At 44.4% G+C, this 25,989-nt stretch overlaps 3 protein-coding genes and 3 non-coding genes across 6 annotated transcripts; 5 read left to right on the forward strand and 1 right to left on the reverse strand.

The window, feature by feature from the left end:
- The first annotated feature begins 1,764 nt into the window (after positions 1-1,764).
- Positions 1,765-1,837, forward strand: TRNAA-AGC. The gene has a single exon. It is a non-coding gene; the product is annotated as a tRNA-Ala (tRNA).
- A 2,863-nt stretch (positions 1,838-4,700) lies between these two features.
- Positions 4,701-7,193, reverse strand: LOC119284049. Its single transcript, XM_037563348.1, has 4 exons — positions 7,069-7,193; positions 6,900-6,977; positions 6,042-6,183; positions 4,701-5,273 (listed from the first exon to the last, which is right to left on the reverse strand). Exons 1-4 carry the CDS (start codon positions 7,191-7,193, stop codon positions 4,947-4,949), a joined length of 672 nt encoding a protein of 223 aa, XP_037419245.1. The 3' UTR covers positions 4,701-4,946.
- A 65-nt stretch (positions 7,194-7,258) lies between these two features.
- Positions 7,259-7,331, forward strand: TRNAA-AGC. Its single transcript has one exon. It is a non-coding gene; the product is annotated as a tRNA-Ala (tRNA).
- A 10,413-nt stretch (positions 7,332-17,744) lies between these two features.
- Positions 17,745-21,491, forward strand: LOC119287883 (mediator of RNA polymerase II transcription subunit 17-like). The gene is made up of 8 exons (XM_037567506.1): positions 17,745-18,053; positions 18,140-18,338; positions 18,442-18,555; positions 18,764-18,849; positions 18,936-19,320; positions 19,476-19,940; positions 20,037-20,360; positions 20,912-21,491. Exons 1-8 carry the CDS (start codon positions 17,965-17,967, stop codon positions 21,239-21,241), a joined length of 1,992 nt encoding a protein of 663 aa, XP_037423403.1. The 5' UTR covers positions 17,745-17,964; the 3' UTR covers positions 21,242-21,491.
- A 1,054-nt stretch (positions 21,492-22,545) lies between these two features.
- Positions 22,546-23,454, forward strand: LOC119289682 (isoflavone reductase homolog IRL-like). Its single transcript, XM_037568949.1, has one exon. It carries the CDS (start codon positions 22,824-22,826, stop codon positions 23,175-23,177), a length of 354 nt encoding a protein of 117 aa, XP_037424846.1. The 5' UTR covers positions 22,546-22,823; the 3' UTR covers positions 23,178-23,454.
- A 368-nt stretch (positions 23,455-23,822) lies between these two features.
- TRNAA-AGC lies at positions 23,823-23,895 on the forward strand. Its single transcript has one exon. It is a non-coding gene; the product is annotated as a tRNA-Ala (tRNA).
- Positions 23,896-25,989: the final 2,094 nt, after the last annotated feature.

Consider the following 25,989-nt stretch of genomic DNA (forward strand, 5'->3'; position numbering starts at 1 on the left):
GGCTGGATACATGCCTGTGCAACGTAGACGGTGGGGGTGGCGGTAGAAAACATGGAGAGTGTCATACCAACTTCCAAGTACTTGCATGCTCTCATTTAATAAGCGTTCCAACTTTTTTTGGAAAAGATGGAATATATCTTTCTCTAAAATTTTCTTGTGCAAATTTGAAATGCACATTGAGAAAAAAATACAAATACAAACGTGAATAGCAGCAATTTTGTTTTTGTCTTTTTATGACACTATTCGTGCTAGATTTATCATTTTTATTTCTCAATGTGTATTTTTGAATTTGGATCTGATTTTTGTAGGGGTTGTAGATACATACCTCATGAACATTCACGAAAAAAATTAATCAGAAATTATGATTTTTTTCAGGGCTATGATTTCAGAATAAAAACATATAGGAAAAAACACATGATTCATATGGTATGAAGTTCCCAGGGATGTTGTTCCATTGCAACTAATTGGAACATGATCAATAAACGGTTTTTCGGCTCCGGTGAACAAGGTATCCTCGAGTCTCCCATTTAGGCGGTGTTGCCTGCGGCGGCGGCGGCAATGGCGTATCTTCCCGCCGAACATTACGAATGGTGAGGCTATAGTTTGCAGGATTTGTTGGCACGACGGAGGTTGTGGCGGTTTCTCTTTGTAGTTTGGTCCTGCGACCTAATCTCGAAACAGGCTTTCGCCCCGCTTTATATATAGAGCAACAACCAAACAGAGTACACAGCTGAATGATACAAAGGGATGGGATGCCCCTCTTACAATGCTGATCCCAGGATAACCAGAACACGCAGCATGCGAGTATGCGACTACGCTATCGAAATAGATTACAGGGGGAACTGAGTACACACCACACTGTGCCCTATAGCGCCTAAACTCTATGACAACACCCTCAGGAGGGGGAACGACGCTATGCGCCATCGTTGCCAAGTCCACAACAGACATATGTTTTCAATCGGAACCCGGACACGAAGAGGAGCACCATGACGATGTCTTCAAGAAGATAACGACGCCCGCAAGTGTCAGTGCGGCCTCCGAAGCTAGCATGAGGCCTGTAAGAAATAATGAAGGTTTGATTCGTGGATATGTGGCTCTTCTGCAATGGCAACTTCTTCTCGAGGGTGCTGCTCCTATAGGACTATGGATTTTATGACTTTTGTCTGCACTCAACGACGACTGGCTGGTTGACTTCTGCATTGGAGCGGATGGGCGGTGTTGTGCCATTGGCCTATTCAAGGGGATGAAGGCGATGGGACCCAAGGGCTCAATGTAATTTCTCTAATTTCAAGTGGTGTTTGCACTATTCTCTTGGTTAACATATTTGAGTGTTTTTTTCACAAATTAATAACAATAATTTAACTACAGTCAAATCGAATATGTTGTGCTCAAAAAATAAGAAAAATGTCAATATAATATTATAATGGAAGTGACATTGCCAGAATTGTCCATTTGTTAGAACTTTAGAAGGGAAGCGACATTCACTCGCATCTCCCCACTTACTCTTGTTGCCATGTTATAAATAGTACTACCCTCAGAAGACGTCTTATATTTTGATACAGACGAGTAATTATCATCATCGATAAAGATCACACTTGATCTTATTTGTCATTTCTCTCTAATATTAATCACAACACACATAACACTAAAGGCTTTAAAATCAGGTAATCATCCCTTAGGTTTTGAGCGTTGCATAAATTGGCCTCTAGGTGTAGTCTGCACTCTACAGTAGTAATATGTATAAATCTACAATGTTATTAGCAAGGGGATGTAGCTCAGATGGTAGAGCGCTCGCTTAGCATGCGAGAGGTATGGGGATCGATACCCCACTTCTCCATTTCTTTTTCTTTTTCCGCACACTCTTTGTTCTACTTTGCAGACTCGATAAACAGCTCTTATTTTTTGCAGATCCTAATTTACTGTAAAAAAACACTATCTTGACTTTACTTCTGCAAACTCAAAATCTCACAAAAATTTGCAGGATCCTTTTATATATAGACGTGAAAGGAAAACACAAATACATGTGCTCTATCTGTACTTCAAACAAAAGCAGTGCAATAGTAAGCACGGGCCAAGAACAAATGTTGCCACCATGATTTTGTTACCATACTTTCATGTAGAGAAAAGAAAAGAGCAAAAATGATACTCGGAGATACGATTACAGCGTTCTAGAAAGAAGAAAAACTCGTCCAAACTTATTCAGTCAACCAATCTCGCCAATGCAGCATCGACATCAAGACACAGTTACAACATTCCAGGGAAATAAACAGCTCTTATCTACACAACAGGCTTCTATTTACGATACCTATCAATAAATCCAGTTCCTGAAATGTTGAACATTCCCAAACAAATGGTCAACGATGAGCTGCGGCCTAAGTATTATGCTTCACCAAATATCACCATCACTAGAAATTGTTGATCCACATACTGAAGAAGATGAGGCAGCACTCCAAATCTCAACCACACAAGCAGCACTGAAATCACTTGATTGTCCATCTGATGTGGCATGAACTTGGAGAAAGACGGGCCAGCAACAAATCCAAAATATATCACCATTGAACCAAGCTCTTTCCATATAACAGGTGAAAGTCAATGAACTGTAGCAGGAAAGTAAGAACGAAGAGCAGAAGCCACAGCTCATATGGCACAGATAGTCTGACTGTAGGCCATCTTCAGCTCTTAAGTAAATGGGGCTAGATGGTAACAGCCAAACAGTGGAGTTAAGGGCCAACAAGTAAATCTGTAAACCTATAAATAATAAAAGCTATAGAAGGAAATATCTAAACTATCCATTTCAATAACTAAAATTCCGCAAGTCCTCACAAAGGAATTAACATTTCAAACTGCAACCATGCATGTCATGCTTTTAAAAAATACAAACTGAAAGTAATCAGGGAGAACAGTAGAACAGTTTCGTAGGATAGATACACCATTGTTTAGGAGTTAGAACAGTAGAACAAAGTGTTCCGTTCTATTAGTAGTAGTACTAAAAAGCTGAGAAAAAAGAACAGAAGACATGGCTCATACGCCATATATATACTCCAACGAGTGCGACGCCATTTGAGGGGAGCATTAATTGCGAGAGAGTGTGATCCGGCAGATGGTTAGTTTTCTCGGTTTCCCTATGAACTCTTGACGGCGTTTTTCCTTGTACGTATGTCGAGCAACTGGCAGTGGTGACCGGCTGAGATAGGTTAATTTTGCACATGTTAATGACTTTGGCCCACTAACTAATAAAATCAATGACTCAGATTAATTATGTATTCTTACCTTTTTCTCCCAACTTGGGCATAAACACTTACAAGATATATACCACCAAAGTACCAACCCTTTTTTTCCCAAGTTACTTCTACCCCAAAAAAAAAATCCTGGACACATAACCAACAGCCAACCTCTTTTCTCCAAAATAGCGAAAGTCAATGAAACAGTGAACCGAAAGGGGATGTAGCTCAGATGGTAGAACGCTCGCATAGCATGCGAGAGGTATGGAGATCGATACCCCACTTCTCCATTCTTTTTTTTTTGCAAAACTGAATATATACTGTGGACAACACCATCTTGAATTTACATTTGCAAACTCCAAATCTCACTAACGTGGACATATAGAAGGGAAAACAAAAACATGCACACAATCTTTGCTGGATAACAAAGCAAGTGTGATTACAATGATCACAGGCCAAAGGGCAAAATACTACCATCATGGTTTTGTTACCGTCCTTTTTGTAGAAAAAGGAAGAGCAAAATGATACTCGGAGGCACAGTTACAACATTCCAGAAAACAGAACCAGATTTATTCAGTGAATCAATCTCACCAATACAGCATCCAGATTTCAGGAAAAAGAACAGCCCTTATCTACACAACAGGCTCCTGATATTTATTTATTTATTGCGAAAACAGGCTCCTGATAACATCATCTATCAATGAATTCAGTTCCTGAAGTACTGACTAACATTCCCTAACACATGATCAGTGTTGAACAATATCAGTCAAGGAGGCAGTACTTGTGCACCAGTTCCTCTGGATCCTACTCGTCGGGATTACCGTGCTCCTGCCGGTTGTTCACCATGCGTTCTTTAGCACTTTGACTTTATATCTTTTACCATCTTGGAATCATGTAAATTTGCTTTCATCGCGGGGTCATTCCAGAAGCTAACAGTAGCACCGAGCGCCAGCAGCAAATTAGTTAAACACGAACAAAAACGCAAGATACATGCAACAGCAGCCTCGCAGAAAAATAACACGCCAGCCTCCCAGCAGACCGTAACATGCTGATCAACATCGCGCCACAAAGGCAGCAAGCAGGACAGAAAGTGCCAACCTCTTTTCTCCGACCGTTTTCGTAACTTATTACTACCAAAAACAGACCTGGACACAAAAACCAACAGTGAAGCTCTTTTCTGTCAAATGGTGAAAGTCAATGAAACAAGCACTTGCCAATATATTTTAACAACAGTTAAGTAACAATCAGAACAAAGAGAAAAGACATCTCCACAAAAAGAGCGGGAGTGACTAGGTGTCAAAAGCAGCACGACCAAAGTGTGCACATGAAAGGTCGAAATATTAAGGTATATAGGGGAGCATCTGAACTAACCATTTGAACAACTAAAATGCCATAACTTCTCATGAAGGAATTAGCATTACAAACTGCAATCATGCCTTTTCTGATTTTTAACAGTGCAAACTGAAAGTAAACAGGGGAGAACAACAGAACACTTCCATAGCATAGATACTCAATTGTTTAGAAGTTAGAACATCAACATGGTGCTCAAGACAGCAGAACAATCATGAATCGATGATAGTAGAAGTGCTACTTCAGATATACAAAGTGTTCAGTTCTATTAGTAGCACTGAAAGGTAAGAAAAAAACACATGGCTCATATGGGATAGATACCCCAAGGGCACAGCAGACAACAAGTCCAAAGCATTAAGATGGAGCAAGGTATCTTTATAGCACTATGACGAATGGAGCCTCCTTGTCCACAGCATTTTCTTGAGTCTCAAACAATGGAAGTGAAATCATGCTCTCTTGGAGGCGATGGGCAGTAAGTGGCAGCAGGTGGTATTCATGCTCTTCATTTTCCACATCTCTTAAAGACACACCATCAATTTCACAATGCAACAAACGGCTAAGACGCTGCTGGATCAACAGCTCACGCTCATTGATCAGGGTGGTCATAGGGATGAGCATGATGCCCAAATCAATCGGCGGCGATACCTCCATTGCTAACAAGTTAAACTGATATTGAAAGCCCCAGGTCTCGGCATCATAGTCCTGCAACACCCAAATATCAAAAGTGACACAGTCAGGGGCGGAGTGGCACAAAGCAAGGGCGCCGCCCATATCCGACAATGAGAGGGCGCCGCCCATATTCGACAATGAGTCAGGCGACCACATATGGGTGTTCTCCAACCGTGCCGGGCAGCTCATCCGCCGGAACGTCTCAGCTATGGTGTCAAATACAGTTATATTGATACCCATTGCCCAGTGCAGGCTACCACGATGGTGGACTGGTGGATTTCTGGAGGACCGGATATCAGGAAACTCTTGTTTTGAAATAGTCGGCCACTGGATGCATCTTGGCTGGTCCGATCCCACGGTGAGGACGAAGTAATCAGGCAACTCAATTGCCATGTCTGCCCCCTGAGGACCAGTCGCTCTAATTTGCTCTAATGACGGGTATTGGGAGTGACACCCAGAGCACCCGGTGTTCTCCAGATGTGGTGTGCTGGTAGAAGCCGACTACGTCGACAAACCTGGAGCCTGGTCGTGACAGAGGATGTGGCAGGGAAGCACACTTGCGGGTGGCCAGGTTGCAGATGCGGAAATCGGATCGCTGCTGTGACATGATGAGGAGGCCATCACAGGCGGCGTGGAGCGTAACGTTGTTGCTTGAAAAATAGCGTGCATATCGGAGGACGGGCTGTATCTTTCGTTCATTGGAGGCTCCGGTGAGGCGGCAGATGCCCTTATGGTGTTTGATGATGGGGAGCGAGGGCTGACGGCGGTGATGGTCAAGGATGAATGTGTTGGTGGAAGTACCGCTGAGCCACGACTTGCGGACGGCGCGGCAGCGGAGTATGTCTTTGGGCGGCAACCGGACAAGGATCTCATCGACGACGAGCCACTCTGGCAGGTTGTCAAAGACGGTTGTGCCGCTGCTGTCTGCCATGCTGATTCCTCCCTGATAATAAGAAGAAAAAGAACAAGAAGGAAACATTACGATGCGGCGTGAAATAGAAGAAAAGGGATTTGCTAATAAAAACACTCGGTGTGAGATTTTGTGAAGAAATTCCCTTTTTTCTGAGGAAACAAAATTTTCAATTTCTTTTCAAAAGTACTAGAAGTATAATTTATTTGCATTTGCTGTCAGGGAGCTATTGATCTGTTCACATGGTCATAACCGGGATATGAGAGCAATGGGGCACTCTTTCTTACATTTGCTTACTGCAGCATGGTTACACAATCAAATGTAAATTCAACTATCTACAATTTTTATTGTGACATTTACAGATATCTAATATATTTTCTAAAACGTACGCTCTGCGTAAAGAAATATAAGAGTGAGCTAAACGCTCTTATATTTCTTTACGGAGGGAGTACAATTTACTATCAACATTTTTTGTTGAAAAATTTATAGAATTTTAATATCACTTAGTCTAGAAAGGAGCATTCTGACAATGAGCTCAAAGCCCAGCAGTAGGACCGAGCGCCAAATCCGTTCTCGCCCGTGCTCGGCGACCAGAAGAAGAAAAATATGTAGATCGGCCTAGAGCTAAAGCGGCAGGAAACAAGAAAACATTCGGCAGATCGGGCGGCGGATTTGGGGCAAGAAACAGTAACCGCGTCGGCGATCTATATATATCGGCTAATGTTCAGAGAGAGCCGAGGGGGTTTTACTCTGGAGCGGACTCTGGTGGCGGATTGCCGGCGGCGTCGCGACGGTGTTCTGCCGGCGGCGTCTCTGGACCGGACGATCTGAGGGCAGAGCAAAGGGTAGATTGAGAAAAATAACGAATTAGAACGCACCCAACAAGCTAACCCGGCACCGGAGAACGGAGAGGCTCACCGCGCCACGGCTGAAATCTTGGTTGAAAGAAAGCTTCCCGGGGAAGAAGGCAAATGAGCGGATTTGGGTGGAGTCTTCTCGGCGGCGGCGGCGGAGGATGGGCGGTGCGATGCAGCCTTGCCCATGATGTCTGCTGGCGATGTAGCTACTCTAGTGGTGACAAAGCGCGTTAATACAGATTTGTCAACAAGGGGATGTAGCTCAGATGGTAGAGCGCTCGCTTAGCATGCGAGAGGTATGGGGATCGATACCCCACTTCTCCATTGCTTTTTTTTCTTTATTTTCACAATAAATTAAGTGAAATCCAAACTAATTCAGCTATGAGTGTGAAATAATATCTTGATTTTACTTTGGCAAACTACAAAATTACAAGCATGGGCATAATCTTTTTTTTTATTTAGACATAAAGGGAAAAAACAAAAACATGAGCACAAACAATTAAAGCAGTGGTAATTGTTGGGGAACGTACTAATTTCAAAAAATTCCTACGCACAAAACTCATAAACTCATCATGTCCCCGATCTCATCCGGGACTCCGAACTCCTTCGGTACATCAAAACTCATAAACTCATAATATAACTGTCATCGAAACCTTAAGCGTGCGGACCCTACGGGTTTGAGAACTATGTAGACATGACCTAGAACTATTCTCGGTCAATAACCAATAGCGGGACCTGGATGCCCATATTGGCTCCTACATATTCTACGAAGATCTTTATCGGTCAAACCGCATAACAACATACGTTATTCCCTTTGTCATCGGTATGTTACTTGCCCGAGATTCGATCGTCGGTATCCAATATCTAGTTCAATCTCGTCACCGGCAAGTCTCTTTACTCGTTCTGTAATGCATCATCCCGTAACCAACTCATTGGTCACATTGCTTGCAAGGCTTATAATGATGTGCATTACCGAGAGGGCCCAGAGATACCTCTCCGACAATCGGAGTGACAAAACCTAATCTCGAAATACGCCAACTCAACATGTACCTTCGGAGACACCTGTAGTACTCCTTTATAATCACCCAGTTACGTTGTGACGTTTGGTAGTACCCAAAGTGTTCCTCCGATAAACGGGAGTTGCATAATCTCATAGTTACAGGAACATGTATAAGTCATGAGGAAAGCAATAGCAACATACTAAACAATCAAGTGCTAAGCTAACGGAATGGGTCAAGTCAATCACATCATTCTCCTAATGATGTGATCCCGTTAATCAAATGACAACTCTTTTGTCCATGGCTAGGAAACATAACCATCTCTGATAAACGAGCTAGTCAAGTAGAGGCATACTAGTGACACTATGTTTATCTATGTATTCACACATGTATTATGTTTCCGGTTAATACAATTCTAGCATGAATAATAAACATTTATCATGAAATAAGGAAATAAATAATAACTTTATTATTGCCTCTAGGGCATATTTCCTTCAGTCTCCCACTTACACTAGAGTCAATAATCTAGTTCACATCGCCATGTGATTTAACACCAATATTCATATCTGTATATGATTAACACCCATATTTCACATCGTCATGTGACCAGCACCCAAAGGGTTTACTAGAGTCAATAATCTAGTTCACATTGCTTATGTGATTAACACCCAAAGAGTACTAAGGTGTGATCATGTTTTGCTCGTGAGAGAAGTTTAGTCAACGGGTCTGTCACATTCAGAGCTGTATGTATTTTGCAAATATTCTATGTCCACAATGCTCTACACGGAGCGATTCTAGCTAATTGCTCCCACTTTCAATATGTATCCAGGTTGAGACTTAGAGTCATCTGGATCAGTATAAAAGTTTGCACTGATGTAACTTTTACAACAAACTCTTTTATCACCTCCATAATCGAGAAACATCTCCTTAGTCCTTACTAAGGATATTCTTGACCAATGTCCAGTGATCTACTCCTAGATCACTATTGTACTCCCTTGCCAAATTCAGAGCAAGGTATACAATAGGTCTGGTACATAACATAGCATACTTTATAGAACCTATGAATGAGGCATAGGGAATGACTTTCATTCTCTTTTCTATTTTCTGCCGTGGTCGGGTTTTGAGTCTTACTCAATTTCACACCTTTGCAACACAGGCAAAAACTCTTTCTTTGACTATTCCATTTTAAACTATTTCAAAATCTTGCCAAGGTATGTACTCATTGAAAATCTTATCAAGCGTCTTGATCTATCTCAATAGATCTTGATGCTCAATATGTAAGTAGCTTTTACTGAGGTCTTTTCTTTTTAAAGAACTCCTTTAAAACACTCCTTTATGCTTTGCAAAAAAATTCTACATCATTTCTGATCGACAATATGTCACTCACATATACTAATCAGAAAGGATGTAGTGCTCCCACTCACTTTATTGTAAATACAGGCTTCATCGTAAGTCCATATAAAACTATATGCTTTGATCAACTTATCAAAGCGTATATTCCAACTCCGAGATGCTTGCACCAGTCCATAGATGGATCGCTGGAGCTTGCACATTTTGTTAGCACCTTTAGGATTGACAAAACCTTCTGGTTGCATCATATACAACTCTTCTTTAATAAATCCATTAAGGAATGCAGTTTTGACATCCATTTGCCAGATTTCATGAAATGTGGCAATTGCTAACATGATTCAGACAGACTTAAGCATCGATACGAGTGAGAAAATCTCATCGTATTCAACACTTTGAACTTGTTGAAAACCTTTTGCAACAAGTCGAGCTTAGTAGATAGTAACACTACTATCAGTGTCCGTCTTTCCTCTTGAAGATTCATTCATTTAACATGGCTTGCTGATCATCGAGCAAGTCAATCAAAGTCCATACTTTGTTCTCATACATGGATCATATCTCAGATTTTATGGCCTCAAGCCATTTCGCGGAATCTGGGCTCATCATCGCTTCCTCATAGTTCGTAGGTTTATCATGGTCTAGTAACATGACTTTCAGAACAGGATTACCGTACCACTCTGGTGCGGACCGTACTCTGGAAGACCTACGAGGTTCTGTAGTAACTTGATCTGAAGTTTCATGATCATCATCATTAGCTTCCTCACTAATTGGTGTAGGAATCACTGGAACTGATTTCAGTGATGAACTATTTTCCAATTCGGGAGAAGGTACAAATTACCTTATCAAGCTCTACTTTCCTCCCACTCACTTCTTTCGAGAGAAATTCCTTCTCTAGAAAGGATCCGAATTTAGCAACGAAAATCTTGCCCTCAGATCTGTGATTGAAGGTGTACCCAACAGTTTCCTTTGGGTATTCTATGAAGACGCACTTCTCCGATTTGGGTTCGAGCTTATCAGGATGAAACTTTTTCACATAAGCATCGCAACTCCAAATTTTTAGAAATGACAGCTTAGGTTTATTGCTAAACCATAGTTCATACGGTGTCGTCTCAACGGATTTAGATAGTGCCCTATTTAATGTGAATGCAGCTGTCTCTAATGCATAACCCCAAAACGATATTGGTAAATTAGTAAGAGACATCATATATCGCACCATATCCAATAAAGTGCGGCTACGACGTTTGGGCACACCATAACGTTGTGGTGTTCCAGGTGCGTGAGCTATGAAACTATTTCACATTGTTTTAATTGAAGACCAAACTCGTAACTCAAATATTCATCTCCACGATCAGATCGCAGAAACTTTATTTTCTTGTTACGATGATTTTTCACTTCACTTTGAAATTCTTTGAACCTTTCAACTATTTCAGACTTATGTTTCATCAAGTAGATATACCCATATCTGCTCAAATCATCTGTGAAGGTCAGAAAATAACGATACTTGCCACGAGCCTTCATACTCATTGGTCTGCATACATCAGTATGTATTATTTTCAATAAGTCAGTAGCTCGTTCCATTGTTCCGAAGAACGGAGTTTTAGTCATCTTGCCCAAAAGGCACGGTTCACAAGCATCAACTGATTCATAACCAAGTGATTCCGAAAATCCATTTTTATGGAGTTTCTTCATGCGCTTTACACCGATATGACCTAAACGGCAGTGCCACAAATAAGTTGCACTATCATTATTAACTTTGCATCTTTTGGCTTCAATATTACGAATATGTGTATCACACGATCGAGATCCAACAAACCATTTTCATTGGGTGTATGACCATAGAAGGTTTTATTCATGTAAACATAACAACAATTATTCTCTAACTTACATGAATAGCCGTATTGCAATAAACATGATCAAATCATATTCATGCTCAACGCAAACACCAAATAACACTTATTTAGGTTTAACACTAATCCCGGAAGTATAGGGAGTGCGATGATGATCATATCAATCTTGGAACTATTTCCAACACACATCATTACTTCACCCTTTAACTAGTCTCTGTTTATTCTGCAACTCCCGTTTCGAGTTACTAATCTTAGCAACTGAACTAGTATCAAATACTGAGGGGTTGCTATAAACACTAGTAAAGTACACATCAATAACATGTATATCAAATATACTTATGTTCACTTTGCCATCCTTCTTATCCGCCAATCACTTGGGGTAGTACCTCTTCCAGTGACCAGTCTCTTTGCAGTAGAAGCACTTAGTCTCAGGCTTAGGACCAGACTTGGGTTTCTTCACTTGAGCAGCAACTTGCTTGCCGTTCTTCTTGAAGTTCCCCTTCTTTTCCCTTTGCCTTTTTCTTGAAACTAGTGATCTTGTTAACCATCAACACTTGATGCTCTTTTCTTGATTTCTACCTTCGCCGATCTCAGCATCGCGAAGAGCTCAGGAATAACTTTCGTGATCCCTTGCATATTATAGTTCATCACGAAGTTCTAGTAACTTAGTGATGGTGACTAGAGAATTCTGTCAATCACTATCTTATCTGGAAGATTAACTCCCACTTGATTCAAGCAATTGAAGTACCCAGACAATCTGAGCACATGCTCACTAGTTGAGCGATTCTCCTCCATCTTTTAGCTATAGAACTTGTTGGAGACTTCATATCTCTCAACTCGGGTATTTGCTTGAAATATTAACTTCAACTCCTGGAACATCTTATATGGTCCATGACGTTCAAAAACGTCTTTGAAGTCCCGATTCTAAGCCGTTAAGCATGGTGCACTAAACTATCAAGTAGTCATCATATTGAGCTTAGCTAAACGTTCATAACGTCTGCATCTGCTCCTGCAATAGGTCTGTCACCTAGCGGTGCATTAAGGACATAATTCTTCTATGCAGCAATGAGGATAAACCTCAGATCACGGATCCAATCTGCATCATTGCTACTAACATTTTCAACACAATTTTCTCTAGGAACATATCAAAATAAACATATGAAAGCAACAATGCAAGCTATTGATCTACAACATAATTTGCAAAAATACTACCAGGACTAAGTTCATGATAAATTTAAGTTCAATTAATCATATTACTTAAGAACTCCCACTTAGACAGACATCTCTCTAGTCATCTAAGTGATCACGTGATCCAAATCAACTAAACCATAACCAATCATCACGTGAGATGGAGTAGTTTTCAATGGTGAACATCACTATATTGATCATATCTACTATATGATTCACCTCGACCTTTCGGTCTTCGTGCTCCGAGGCCATATCTGCATATGCTAGGCTCGTCAAGTTTAACCTGATTATTCCGCGTGTGCAAAACTGGCTTGCACCCGTTGTAGATGGACGTAGAGCTTATCACACCCGATCATCACGTGGTGTCTGGGCACGACGAACTTTGGCAACGGTGCATGCTCAGGGAGAACACTTCTTGATAATTAGTGAGAGATCATCTTAAAATGCTACCGTCAATCAAAGCAAGAATAAGATGTATAACAGATAAACATCATATGCAATCAAAATATGTGACATGATATGGCCATGATCATCTTGCGCCTTTGACCTCCATCTCCAAAGTACTGTCATGATCTTTATCATCACCGGCACGACACCATGATCTTCATCATCTTGATCTATATCAATGTGTCGTCACATGGTCGTCTCGCCAACTATTGCTCTTGCAACTATTGCTATCGCATAGCGATAAAGTAAAGCAATTATTTGGCACTTGCATCTTATGCAACAAAGAGACAACCATAGGGCTTCTGCTAGTTGCCGATAACTTCAACAAAACATGATCATCTCATACAACAACTTATATCTCATCATGTCTTGACCATATCACATCACAACATGCCCTGCAAAAACAAGTTAGACGTCCTCTACTTTGTTGTTGCAAGTTTTACGTGGCTGCTACGGGCTGAGCAAGAACCGTTCTTACCTACGCATCAAAACCACAACGATAGTTTGTCAAATAGACTCCGTTTTAACCTTCGCAAGGACCGGCCGTAGCCATACTTAGTTCAACTAAAGTTGGAGAAACTGACACCCGCCAGCCACCTGTGTGCAAAGCATGGCGGTAGAACCAGTCTCGTGTAAGCGTACGTGTAATGTCGGTCCGGGCCGCTTCATGCAACAATAACGCCGAACCAAAGTATGACATGCTGGTAGGCAGTATGACTTATATCGTCCACAACTCACTTGTGTTCTACTCGTGCATATAACATCAAACAATAAAAACCTAGGCTCGGATGCCACTGTTGGGGAACGTAGTAATTTCAAAAATTTCCTACGCACATGCAAAATCATGGTGATGATATAGCAACGAGAGGGGAGAGTGTTGTCCATGTACCCTCGTAGACCGTAAGCGGAAGCGTTATGACAACGCGGTTGATGTAGTCGTACGTCTTCACGATCCGACCGATCCGAGCATCGAACGTACGGAGCCTCTGAGTTCAGCACACGTTCAGCTCGATGACGATCTCCGGTCTCCGATCCAGCCGAGCTCTGGAGATGAGTTCCGTCAGCACGACGGCGTGGTGACGATGATGATGTTCTACCGGCGCAGGGCTTCGCCTAAACTCCGCGACGATATGACCAAGGTGGAATATGGTGGAAGGGGGCACCGCACACGGCTAAGGAACGATCCGTAGATCAACTTGTCTCATGGGGTGTCCCCCTGCCCCCGTATATAAAGGAGGGAGGGAGGAGGAGGCCGGCCTTGGAGGGGCGCGCCATGGGGAGTCCTACTCCCATCGGGAGTAGGATTCCCCCTTTCCTGGTCCAACTAGGAGTCCTTCCATGTAGTAGGAGTAGGAGACAAGGAAGGGGAAGAGAGAAGGGAAGGAAGGAGGGGTTGCGGCCCCTCCCCCTAGTCCAATTCGGACTAGGCCTTGGGGGGCGCGCGGCCTGCCCTAGGCAGCCCCTCTCTCTTTCCCGTATGGCCCAATAAGGCCCAATACTTCTCCCCGGCGAATTCCCGTAACTCTCCGGTACTCCGAAAAATACCCGAATCACTCAGAACCTTTCCAAACTCCGAATATAGTCGTCCAATATATCGATCTTTACGTCTCGACCATTTCGAGACTCCTCGTCATGTGCCCGGTCTCATCCGGGACTCCGAACTCCTTCGGTACATCAAAACTCATAAACTCATAATATAACTGTCATCGAAACCTTAAGCGTGCGGACCCTACGGGTTTGAGAACTATGTAGACATGACCTAGAACTATTCTCGGTCAATAACCAATAGCGGGACCTGGATGCCCATATTGGCTCCTACATATTCTACGAAGATCTTTATCGGTCAAACCGCATAACAACATACGTTATTCCCTTTGTCATCAGTATGTTACTTGCCCGAGATTCGATCGTCGGTATCCAATACCTAGTTCAATCTCGTCACCGGCAAGTCTCTTTACTCGTTCTGTAATGCATCATCCCGTAACCAACTCATTGGTCACATTGCTTGCAAGGCTTATAATGATGTGCATTACCGAGAGGGCCCAGAGATACCTCTCCGACAATCGGAGTGACAAAACCTAATCTCGAAATACGCCAACTCAACATGTACCTTCGGAGACACCTGTAGTACTCCTTTATAATCACCCAGTTACGTTGTGACATTTGGTAGTACCCAAAGTGTTCCTCCGGTAAACGGGAGTTGCATAATCTCATAGTTACAGGAACATGTATAAGTCATGAGGAAAGCAATAGCAACATACTAAACGATCAAGTGCTAAGCTAACGGAATGGGTCAAGTCAATCACATCATTCTCCTAATGATGTGATCCCGTTAATCAAATGACAACTCTTTTGTCCATGGCTAGGAAACATAACCATCTCTGATAAACGAGCTAGTCAAGTAGAGGCATACTAGTGACACTATGTTTGTCTATGTATTCACACATGTATTATGTTTCCGGTTAATACAATTCTAGCATGAATAATAAATATTTATCATAAAATAAGGAAATAAATAATAACTTTATTATTGCCTCTAGGGCATATTTCCTTCAGTAATAGCCATAGAATTGGTTCTCTTTGGACAATTGGGTATTTCATCCATAACCTCGAGAGAAATTGGTTCTTTTTGGACAATTGGGTATTTCATCCATAACCTTGAGGTGGGAACCTGCGCCAATCAACAGGAAGTGCATGACCCCGCTGCCGAGGCAGAGCACATCCATGTCGAGCTCAGGTTGACGTGGGACGTCCATGATGAGGATGACGTACACGGACATGCAAGAAGCCGTCAGCTAATGTTGTGCTTGACATGATGGACACATCGTCCCTGGCCGCCGGAACGCACGACACGGTGTCGGTGGCAAGGGCGGACGTGTGTTGCTGGCCACGACCGTGCATGACAAGGCAAGCTCAGATGAGACGACGGCTACCTTGATTTGCTCACTGTCGACGACATATTGTTCCACATGGATTTCTTCCCACACGTTTGTCACTAGCCATGATAAGCATGATGTGTTGTTGACGGTCAAAGGCGGACGTGGTGCCACTGGTCGCGGCGGCGACACAATAAGGTTGGACGATGATTACCTTGATGTTTTTGCCGTCGACGACATATTCTTCCTCCTGGCTTTCTCCCCACATCTACGTTTGACACAACATGAACAAAGTGAAGCAGAGATTGGTGAAGGAGGTGTAGAAGAAGAACACTAGAGGATGTGTGTGTAGGAAGCCAAGTGCAGATAAATGCATGCAGGTAGGGTTGGGCTTTGAAGACAGACATTAAATGTGTAGAACGTTGATGGATATATTCTAGTTCACTCCATTGGTATTCATAATTTGCTTGCCAAAATGACATAGCTAAAATAAGAGGAAAATAAAAACATGAGTAATGGTTAGTGAACTGATTAAAGTACAAGGATCGGCTAACTTACAATGTATACCTAGACAACCAAACTAACCGAAAATCTTCAGCTTCGCTTCAACTGACTAATGTAATCAATAGTGAATCCGAAATTTCTTAGAAGAGACGTAATTTTGCAGCAATGGGAATCATAGAAATTCCCTGGATTACTAATTTTGCAGCACAGGGAATCTTCGAAATTTCTTGGATTAGTATAACTAGTCGCCAACCCGTTCATTCGCACGACCTAGCTTGCAATACAACTTTTTATGTGTTATGAAAATCTGCAATGTTTTTTTATATGGGTTGCCTCCTATAAAATAGAAGAATTAAAAACACATGAAAGTACTAAAAGTACAACCACACAATTACATATTATTAACAAACATAAACGATATGAAAAGTCACATGCATATGCAATATAAAACATTACATACTTTTTGAAATAAGTATTAATAATATAATATTTGTTCCGTACAAATATTTGTTTCTCTTAATCTATGGAAAATTGATCATATAATTAATGGTTAATTTACAAATGTAAATTCCAATTATATTTAATATAGATATATTTTATGTTGATTATTTTCCTCGAAATTCTAATGTAAACGTCCGGACACAAATTTCTGTTCTCATGGGAGAATTATATTGTTTCATACTCCCTCCGTCCGGAGGGATAAACATCCATTTCTCCGAGAAGTATTTCCGCACGGAGGGAGTATCTTTTTTTTAAAGGTATCGATCTGTATTTTTTTTTGAAGTAATGAAACTAGTTAAGTTCACATTTGTTATTTTTAGAGTATTAGAATTGTGAAAGGTAAAATGTTGTAGTTTGAAGTCATGCGTCGTTACACATTAACTTGTGTCTTGTCCCTACTAAAAAAACTTATGGCTTGTCAGTTGCAAAAAAGAATTCATAGGTCCAAGTATGCATTTATGATCAGAGAGGTCAAAACTAGTATGAGGGAACACGATTCTTGTATTACTCATATTCTTCAGAGTTGTAATAATGTCGGTCATTTTATGGCTAACTCTGGTAGGTTGAATGACTGTCCGCAATTTGGTTAGGCTCTGGCCCAGAAGAAGTCCTGAACATTGTTGAACGAGATTGCATTCCTTAATCATTGAGCAATACAAGAATTATTTTCGCAAAAGAACTATTGCAATAACTTCACGTAGGTTTTTTATTTTTATTTTGAGATATCTTTAATAATCAATCTGATACTGTTATGTCTGGCGGTATGAGATGGTTCAAAACCAAGCAAACTTTTAATAACAAAACAGTCAAATATAGTAGTAATACCCAGTATATATTCGATATAATATTTAAGATGATATATAATTTAATGAGACTGCACAATATTCTGCTGGAAAAAAGACTCCACAATGTTTTTTTTGTTCTTTAATAGTGCAAAAAATGGTTCGTCCATCAGGCCTGCTTTCTTCCTCGATTCGGCCCGGCCCAGCCCGACCCGGCCCGGTTTAGTCCGCACCACCACCACTGCAACTCCCACTCCCAAGGTCCAAACCCTCGTCCTATCTCCCCTGCCTCCGGTCCGCTCGCCGCCCGATCCCGCCGGCCGCCGCTCACCGGCGGCAACCACCTCCTACCCGCCGCTCTTTGCCCCCGAGTCCGACTCACGTCCCAAGCCTCCAGGCCAATCGATCTCGCCCCTTGCCCCTTCCCCATCAATCAATCAAGGAGCAAGGGGCAGCAGACGGCGGCCATGGGCGACGACCTCCGGCTGGACCTGGACAAGCTCCCCATCAAGCGCCTCGAGGCCATCGACGAGGCCGGCAACGAGCACTACCCGCCGTAAGCCAGCAGCTTTTTCCCCTCCCTCCCTCCCCTCCCCCCTTCCAGTCGCCTCGCTCCTGATCCAGACCCGCCCGGCGCCACAGGGACACCAGCAGCGAGGAGCAGCGGCTGGTGGCCATCCGCCGGGTCGACTTCTCCTGGGTCGTCGAGCGGGACGCCAAGAAGGCCAAGAAGGCGGCGGCCGAGGACGCCGCCCAGAAGGCCTGGCCCTGGCAGGGCCTCCACGAGAGCCTGCAGCTCGCGCAGCAGGAGCTCACCGTCGTCCTCGACCTCATCTCCACGGTCCGTCCCTCCCTCCGCATCCCGAGCCCGACGTTAATTGACGCCCTCGTGTGTGATGATGTCCTGGTTATGATGGGTGGGTAACAATTAACAAACAATGCAGGTCGAGGTGAACGACACCGTGTCCGTCGCGACCATTTCCAAGCCCAGGCCGCTGCCGGACGAAGTCCTCGTCGACATGGCCGTCTCCGCCGCCACCAAGCTCCAGCGGCTTCGGGTATGCCCCTGTCCCCTGTATACTAGAAACTAGTAAGAGCATCTGCAGCCAATTAGTTGAAGAGGCATGGAATGAGACCCATGGGATTTGTGTAACTTACCGGTAAGAGGAGGGGAGTGAAATAAACTGCAGAACAAATGTTTTGAGCAGTTCATTCTTGAACCTACACCACAGACCCTAATTGTTATGCTCCATTTCGCAATCTCAGCATCTGGGACGGTACTTCAAACAATCGGCAAAGACGATGCAGCAGCAGTTCCAGAAGGAGGCTAGGTTCTACGGCTCATTGATCAGGTTCGTATTGTCGCAGGGATTGCGAATTCCAGGCATCATCTAAGTGGTGATGCTTGTGCCATAACCAGTGTTGTTGGATTTGGCAGGTTGCAGCAGAACTGGAAAGTCAAGAGGCAGCGTGGGAATGCTCCAGGAATCAACAGCTTCATGTTTGATGTGGTTGACACTTCTCAGTTGGACACGGCGGCGATGCCACGGATGTCGTCGTTGTCACTGGTTCAGATCGACCAGGACTCGTCGGGCACTTTGTCTGTGCAAGTCCCCCAAAAGGCGTGCCGTTTCTTGAGCCTTCAGTTCCGCCGGGACAGTGCCAACGGCCCGGAAAGCTATGCTTGCAGAACAAAAGGTGTCTCAAGCACCACTTCTTCTGCAGCGGAAGATGATGTGTTGGAGGATGATGATGTCAATAAGTCTGTCAAACAGGCACATTCCATTCTTCGCAATATCCACAAGTCAATATTTGAGGAGCAGGTAGGTTGTCTAAATGCTTATGAATTATTGCAAACCTGTCCTTTTGACCAACTAGAGATCCATGAAAAATTATTCCTGTGACAAAATATGCTCTCCTTTTGTCATTTTTTGTTTATCATACCACCTCGCGCTTAGCTTAGTGTATGCCTTTGTAGGTATTGGATATGGTGATCCGTGAGACGTTTGTCCAAACTCAAGGTGTCAACGTAACTGGAATGCGTGAGGATTTTCTCCAACTAGCAATTGGCGAGGAGAGTTTGTTGTGCCTTTCGCTTGTGGATTCTGGACAGGATAGTGACTCAGAAATGGCAGGCCATGAAGAGCATAATAATTCAGAGGCGAATCTTGTGCTAGCCACCACCAATGGGAAGCAGGAGCCTTTAAAAAGGGATACCTCAGGGTTTCTTAACCCGAAAAGTCTGGAGATTTACTTGCTACACCTGTTCCATGAGAACATTCTCAGAAAAGTCAGGGAGAAATATCGTAATATTGTTCGCTACCAGAGTCCTGCTCCGACCGCAGAGTCTGCAGGTGAAGATTGTGGCTTGCTAAGTCATTTCTGCATGACAGTGGCTCATAAAACATATTCAAAAAAAGTGCAGCTGGAGCTAGAGAGTGTGGTATAACTACTATTATTTCCCCGTTCATTAATGCAGTATACATACCATGGGTGTAGTAGATTGGCGTTGTAACTTCCTTTTCACTAATGCATGCAGGTTAGCAGGGTTCCTTATCTCCAGCTGCGGTCGCTTCCTACATGGCACTCTAGAACTTCTTCCTGGTCTCTCTGCTTAAGAGTTCCGCAACCCATTTTGGCTGCTGATCGGCCCACGAAGCCTTCGGACAATGGCGAGCCCAAGTACAAATCTTCCAGGACACAGTTCAACACGAAGATTGTCTTGAAGGATGGCCAGATAAGTTTGTTAGGCGAGGGTTCTCCGAGCATCGCCGGGTCATTGACTAGGAAGCCCTCTGACGGTTATCTGATAAACAGTTACAATTGTGACTTGGAGGACCTCCCAACGATGGTTCTGCAGCAGGTAAATTTGTGATAAATAAAACCTTTTAAGTCATTATCCTTTATCGCCGATATGCACTGAATTAATTTATTAACTTTACTACCGTTGAGAGTATTTATGATTCACAAGGTTGAAGCATCAATTGTGCCAGGATAGCCCATGAACCACTTTACCATATTATAATTAAGACTTAGTAAATCCAAAGTTGATCTATGATTGACTGCAACGGCCGTTGTTCAGTCGTTTACACTTATTTACTGTATGTACCTTGGGAAAGCCTTGCACTGAATGTATGTGTCCATCGACGTACGCGAATAGTTTGTTTGGCTAGTCGGAATGTTGAGTTCAGCCTGACTTCAGTTCAGAGAATAGGTACGATGATACGTCTTAGGATCATTGCCAGGGCTCCATATTTCAGAAGTTAATACTGTCCCAACTATATATATACACATGCATATAAGAAAAGTCCAGAGGCTGAGATTTACTCAACTGACTGGTGTCTTTACGCTCATCTCTTCGGGGCCTACTTTATTGTAAGGTGCTGAGCACATTGTCTGCACATATATCTGCAGGTTGCGAGCCAGATAATAAACTGGCTCCACGAGGAGGCTTTGGTCCTGGGGATGAGCGTGACTCGGGATTTCCTGTGCCTCTACTTCGACCTGGAGCACGGTGATACGCTGGGCCTGGTGGCGCACGTGGACCCGGACGATGAATACGGGTGCATCTCATGGTACCTGACTGTCGACCACCCGGTGGAGGATGACGGGAAGGCACCAGCGGCGGACGACTCCTGGGCTGAGAAGCGCAGGTTCCTGGGGTACCTGTCCCTGGAGGTGCTCTACTCCACCCTCCTGGACCTCATCAACCTCTGCGGCACCGGCGCCCGCCCGCTGAGATGATGATAGAAGTGTGCTGCAGTGCTGGATCGTGTGTCGTGCGATGGTGTAAGCGCTGTCTGCCTTTGCTGCTGGTGGCAGTCTGTTGCTTGTGCTGCCCTTCGGTGCCTTGCTTAGGTGCAGTGATGCTGGGCGTGTAGTTACAAGCATAAGCCATGTATTAATTCGGATCCTTGGTTTTAATTCGGATAAGCCATGTATTATTACGGAAGACAACATGATTTCTGGTATCTGACATGCTTTGCTGGCTTTATTTCGGATCCTTGGTTTGGACCGAAACAGAATCATGGAGATGGTGATGCCACCAGTTGCACGACCACCTCGGCGGCCAGCTGGACTTGATCCATGGCATTGTCTCCTGGCTCTGTTCTCTAGAAGCACCACCGCACTGGGACGAAAGCTGTTGTTAGCCAATAAAAACTGCTATTGTTTTTATTTTGGCCGTGGCTCTCTGACCAATCTGGTAGACTAAAACAGTTCTGTTTTGTGACACCCCGATACTTATGCCATGTTATTGTTGCAATGATAATTTTTATTGTCCCTAGATGCCTCAGTTTCATATCATGCTTACTCTACTGTCAAATGGCTTACCAACTTATATCCGTGTTATGAGAGGTGAAGTGAAATATATTTATTTGAGCCTGCTGGTCCTACTATAGGTAAGACTTCTTACCTTGAAATTAGCATTTGAAATTATACTATTGCTGTATATTGATACAAGTAGTGATATTTTAACTGAGGTGCTTAATGCTGCATTATGGCCCTGTAATCAAGTGTCATTTTGCGAACAAGTTGTATGGAAAATCATGTCTCATAAATGATAATAACTTCCGAAGTTAAATGAAATTTACAATTTTATCATCCCCTGAAATGCCTCAGTTCCATGATATGCTTACTCTACTGTTAATTGCTTATGGGAATATAGGGTCTTTGTAGTGAAATCTATTCATTGGAGACTGCTGGTCCTGTACACAAGGCTTCTTACCTTCAAATTAGCATTTGAAATTGTACTGTTGCTGTATATTGATAAAAGTGGTGATGCAGAGAAATAGTTATATGAAAGAATGCATGTGACTGAAGTTCTTAATGCAGCACTGTTGTCATTTTGCAAACCAATTGTGTGAAAAATAGTGCATCACAAATGCTAATGGCTTCAGTAAGTTGCCGTTTAAATCATGAGCCAGCTCCGAGCAGGAAAAAACAAAGAGTCGTGCAGCCGTTCATTTTTTGTTTTCATAGTTTTCTTTGTGTGGATTCTGATTCTTTTCTGTCTGATGACCAGGGAGATTTATTTTACCACAGGAGCCTCGTGAATGCCATCAAGGGTGCAGATGTCGTGATCTCGGGTGTGGGGCCCGTCAGCTCGCGGATTGTCGTGGCAATGTCATCAAGGTCAGATTGTATCAACTTGTCTTCTTTGTTGATGGAACAATAGCTGCGGATCGATCACTGGATAGTTGTTGATGCACATAGGGTCCTGCCATCCGAGTTTGGCTGTGATGTAGAGCGGGTTCTCACCGTGGATCCAGCGGCCACATTGTATGCTGGTAAAGTCGGCCTTCGCCGTCTGATCGAGGCGGAGGGTATGCCTCATACATATGTCTGCTGCAATGGGTTCGCCGAAACCTACTCTCCGAGCATCGGCGATGTTACAGCCATTGTTGCTGGTCCTCCGTCCGACAAGATCACTGTCCTAGGCGATGGAGATGCAAAAGGTAAAGCACAGGTCCTGTTGCTGCCACTGTTAGTTCGTAGAGCATCACGTCCTGCGTTGATCTGTAATCTTCCGAACATACTGCTGTCCCTCTCGCTCGCCGTCTTCGTGAGGGGCGACCAAGCCAACTTCGACGTCGAGCCGGCCTTTGGCGTCGAGGCCACCGAGCTGTACCCTGACGTGGAATACACCACCGTTGACGAGTACCTCGACCGGCTCCTCTGACAGTTCTTTGGCCGGCTGGAATGGAACGGCAGCCCCTAGCGCAGTTGACTTGTGTAAATTCACCAGGAAGAAGAAGCTCTGGCCTTGCCAAAATTTTTATAAAATCCAGCAGTTATACCTGATTGCCTACTTTTCAAGAGAGACTGATCTTGGCTTGAACAACCAGTGGGGCATTTCATTTGGTTGGTTTTCTTTCATCTTCCAAGTTTTGATTGCAAGTGTTGCAACACAGGACTTAATCCTTTTGCTTGCTTCTGATACACTGAGAAACAATGGATGGTGGTGTGCTGTTGTTATCTTTGTGGTACCCAACTAACTACTATTCCCTCCGTTCCAAAATAGATGACTCAATTTTATACTAACTTCAGTACAAAGTTGGGTCATCTATTTTGGAACGGAGGGAGTACGTACTTGTGAAAAGTACTTGGAGACTGATTAAATAGCATTATGTGTCGGTTTAGCCCGCTTTTTTGGCAAATTTACCAGACAACTCTCACTCTCTTCTTAAGCAGTAAGAATTCTGTGGCAGACTGAAAAATGAAATAACAAAAATAAAATAAAAACTGGGATTGTGATTGAACTGGCTGGGCGGTACGTTGAGAAGGTGCTCATGTTAATTAGCAGAAACTTATCATTAGCCATGAAGGGGATGTAGCTCAGATGGTAGAGCGCTCGCTTAGCATGCGAGAGGTATGGGGATCGATACCCCACTTCTCCAGTAACTTTTTTTCCTTTTTGGCAATTCTCTAAAGAAAAACTATCTCGATTCTTGACTTCACTTTTGCAAACTCCAAATCTTCCAAACATGCACAAAAATCCCTCTAGACACAAAGGAAAATTAAGAAACATGCGCAATTCTGTGCTGCAAAACCAAAAGCGGTGCAATAATAGTCACGGACCAAGAGCAAAAATGACACCATCATGATTTTGCTAACCATCCGTTCTGTAGGAAAAATAAAGAGCAAAATGATAACCGGAGACACAGTTACAACACTCCAGAAAGAAAGAAGGAGAAAAAAACGACTGTATGTTCTGCCCTACACCCAACCAAATGTATTCAGTCAATTAATCTCGCCAATGCAGCATCCACATCAAGAGACAGTTACAACTTACAACATTCCAGGAGAGAAAAAAAAACAGCTATTATCTACACAGTAGGTTCCTGATTGCGGTGTCTATATAAGAATTTAGTTCCTGAAATGTTGATCTGCGGCCTTTCCGAACTACAGCGAGATCATCTTATGCTTCACCAAATATCACTACCATCTCTGAAGTAAACAACCAGAGAAACATCACCGGATAATCGGCGATCCACAAAACTAAAAAAGACGAGGCTGGATTCCAAATCTCAACGTGACAAACAAATACCACTTCCCGGGAAACGCAAACCGAAACACAATACATCGGTTTCAGCTCTCATCAGGTCAAACCACAGCATTGCAAAAGCCATTTCGACCTCCCGCGACCGCGTCGTCCCCGCGGGCGACCGGTCGCGCCTCCGGCACCTCCTCCCCTCCCCTCCCCCTCCCCTCTCTCCTTGCCACCGTCGCTGGCGTCCGGCGCCGGGCCTGGCCCGGGCGGCGCTGGCGGCGGCGGCCTCTGGCCTTTCCCCTCGCGGGTCGCTCCGACGCGGGGTGGTGCGGCGCTGCGGGGTGCTCCCAGGCGGCGGCGGTGCTCTCCGGCGTGGTGGCGGGGGATCTTCTGGGCGGCGGCGCTGCCGTAGGCGGCGGGGCGGCGCGGCGATGCGATCTGGCGGCGCCCGCTCGGCCCAGATCTGGGCCCTTCGGGCCCCATCTGGGTCTGGGCGATCCGGCGGCGGGGAGGGTCGTCGGTGTGGCTTCCGGGAGGCAGCGGAGCGGCGATGGGCGGGTGGATGTTGGCGGCGCTGGTGCCGCCCCAGCAGGGCTTTACGGACCCAAATCGGGCCTGGCCGGGCCAGGGGTGGCCTGGTATGCCCTGCTTCTGCGTCCGAACGGCGACCGCGACGGTGCCGGAGACTCGGCCTCCCGCACAACGGCGGTGGAGGTAGTTCCCTCCCGCGTGGCTCCGGTGCCGCTGCTCCTGTCGCCTCGTGCGTCTCTCTCCATCCTCTTGGCCTCGTGGTGGTGATCTCGGTGAGGCGGCGTGGGTGGTGTCAAGACCGCGGTGGCGCATGCTGGTGGGCGGCGAGGTGGCTGGTTGGCTCCGGCCTGGTTGGGCGGTGGGGTTTGGAGTGCGGGAGAAATCCCTCGCCGGCTCTCTTCCGGCTCCGATGCGGTGACACCTGAGGTTGCCACCATCCCTTCTTGGAGGGTGTCGGATGTATCCATCCCCCACTTCCTTTCGCGTGTCGGGGAAACCCTAGGACACGTCCGAGCAGTAGCGTCGTCGACGTCACATCCCTTGCTGAAGGTGCTGCTTGGTACGCGGCGGGTCGGAACCTGGGTCTGTGGTGGGTCAATTTCGGAGGGCGCAGCGGTGGCGGGTCATCCGCGCTTTGTCAAGCTGCCGTTGTTGGCATTTCTTTTTTCTTCTTTGTTCTTTCTCTTTCCTTTGGGCTTGTTGTGCTTCTCGCCCGAGCATTCTTGTGTATCGGTGTTGGTGCTTTGTAATACAAAAATGGGGGAAATCCTTTTTCGGTAAACCACAGCATTCTACCAACAGAGTCGAGCGCCTGAAGAAAATCGGTTGAGACAGGGAACGGCGGCCGTGCAGAAAAATAACACCGGCCAACACACCAACCGTCCGGCAGACCAAAACATGCTGACCAAGATGGCACCACAAATCCTGGTCACAAAATCAGGAGGAAAGAAACACCAAATTACTTTACACA

The sequence above is a fragment of the Triticum dicoccoides genome, chromosome 4A, assembly GCF_002162155.2.
Source record: "Triticum dicoccoides isolate Atlit2015 ecotype Zavitan chromosome 4A, WEW_v2.0, whole genome shotgun sequence".
Taxonomy (NCBI): domain Eukaryota; kingdom Viridiplantae; phylum Streptophyta; class Magnoliopsida; order Poales; family Poaceae; genus Triticum; species Triticum dicoccoides.

Excerpts from the sequence above, each read along its gene's own strand:
- LOC119289682 (XM_037568949.1), top strand. The coding sequence starts at position 22,824 with ATGCCTCATACATATGTCTGCTGCAATGGGTTCGCCGAAACCTACTCT.
- LOC119284049 (XM_037563348.1), bottom strand. The coding sequence starts at position 7,193 with ATGGGCAAGGCTGCATCGCACCGCCCATCCTCCGCCGCCGCCGCCGAG. Across the intron at positions 6,978-7,068 it reads AAGATTTCAGCCGTGGCGCG|ATCGTCCGGTCCAGAGACGC; the intron begins GTGAGCCTCTCC and ends CTCTGCCCTCAG. Across the intron at positions 6,184-6,899 it reads CCACCAGAGTCCGCTCCAGA|GGAGGAATCAGCATGGCAGA; the intron begins GTAAAACCCCCT and ends TCTTATTATCAG.
- LOC119287883 (XM_037567506.1), top strand. The coding sequence starts at position 17,965 with ATGGGCGACGACCTCCGGCTGGACCTGGACAAGCTCCCCATCAAGCGC. Across the intron at positions 18,054-18,139 it reads GGCAACGAGCACTACCCGCC|GGACACCAGCAGCGAGGAGC; the intron begins GTAAGCCAGCAG and ends CCGGCGCCACAG. Across the intron at positions 19,321-19,475 it reads AGTCAATATTTGAGGAGCAG|GTATTGGATATGGTGATCCG; the intron begins GTAGGTTGTCTA and ends ATGCCTTTGTAG.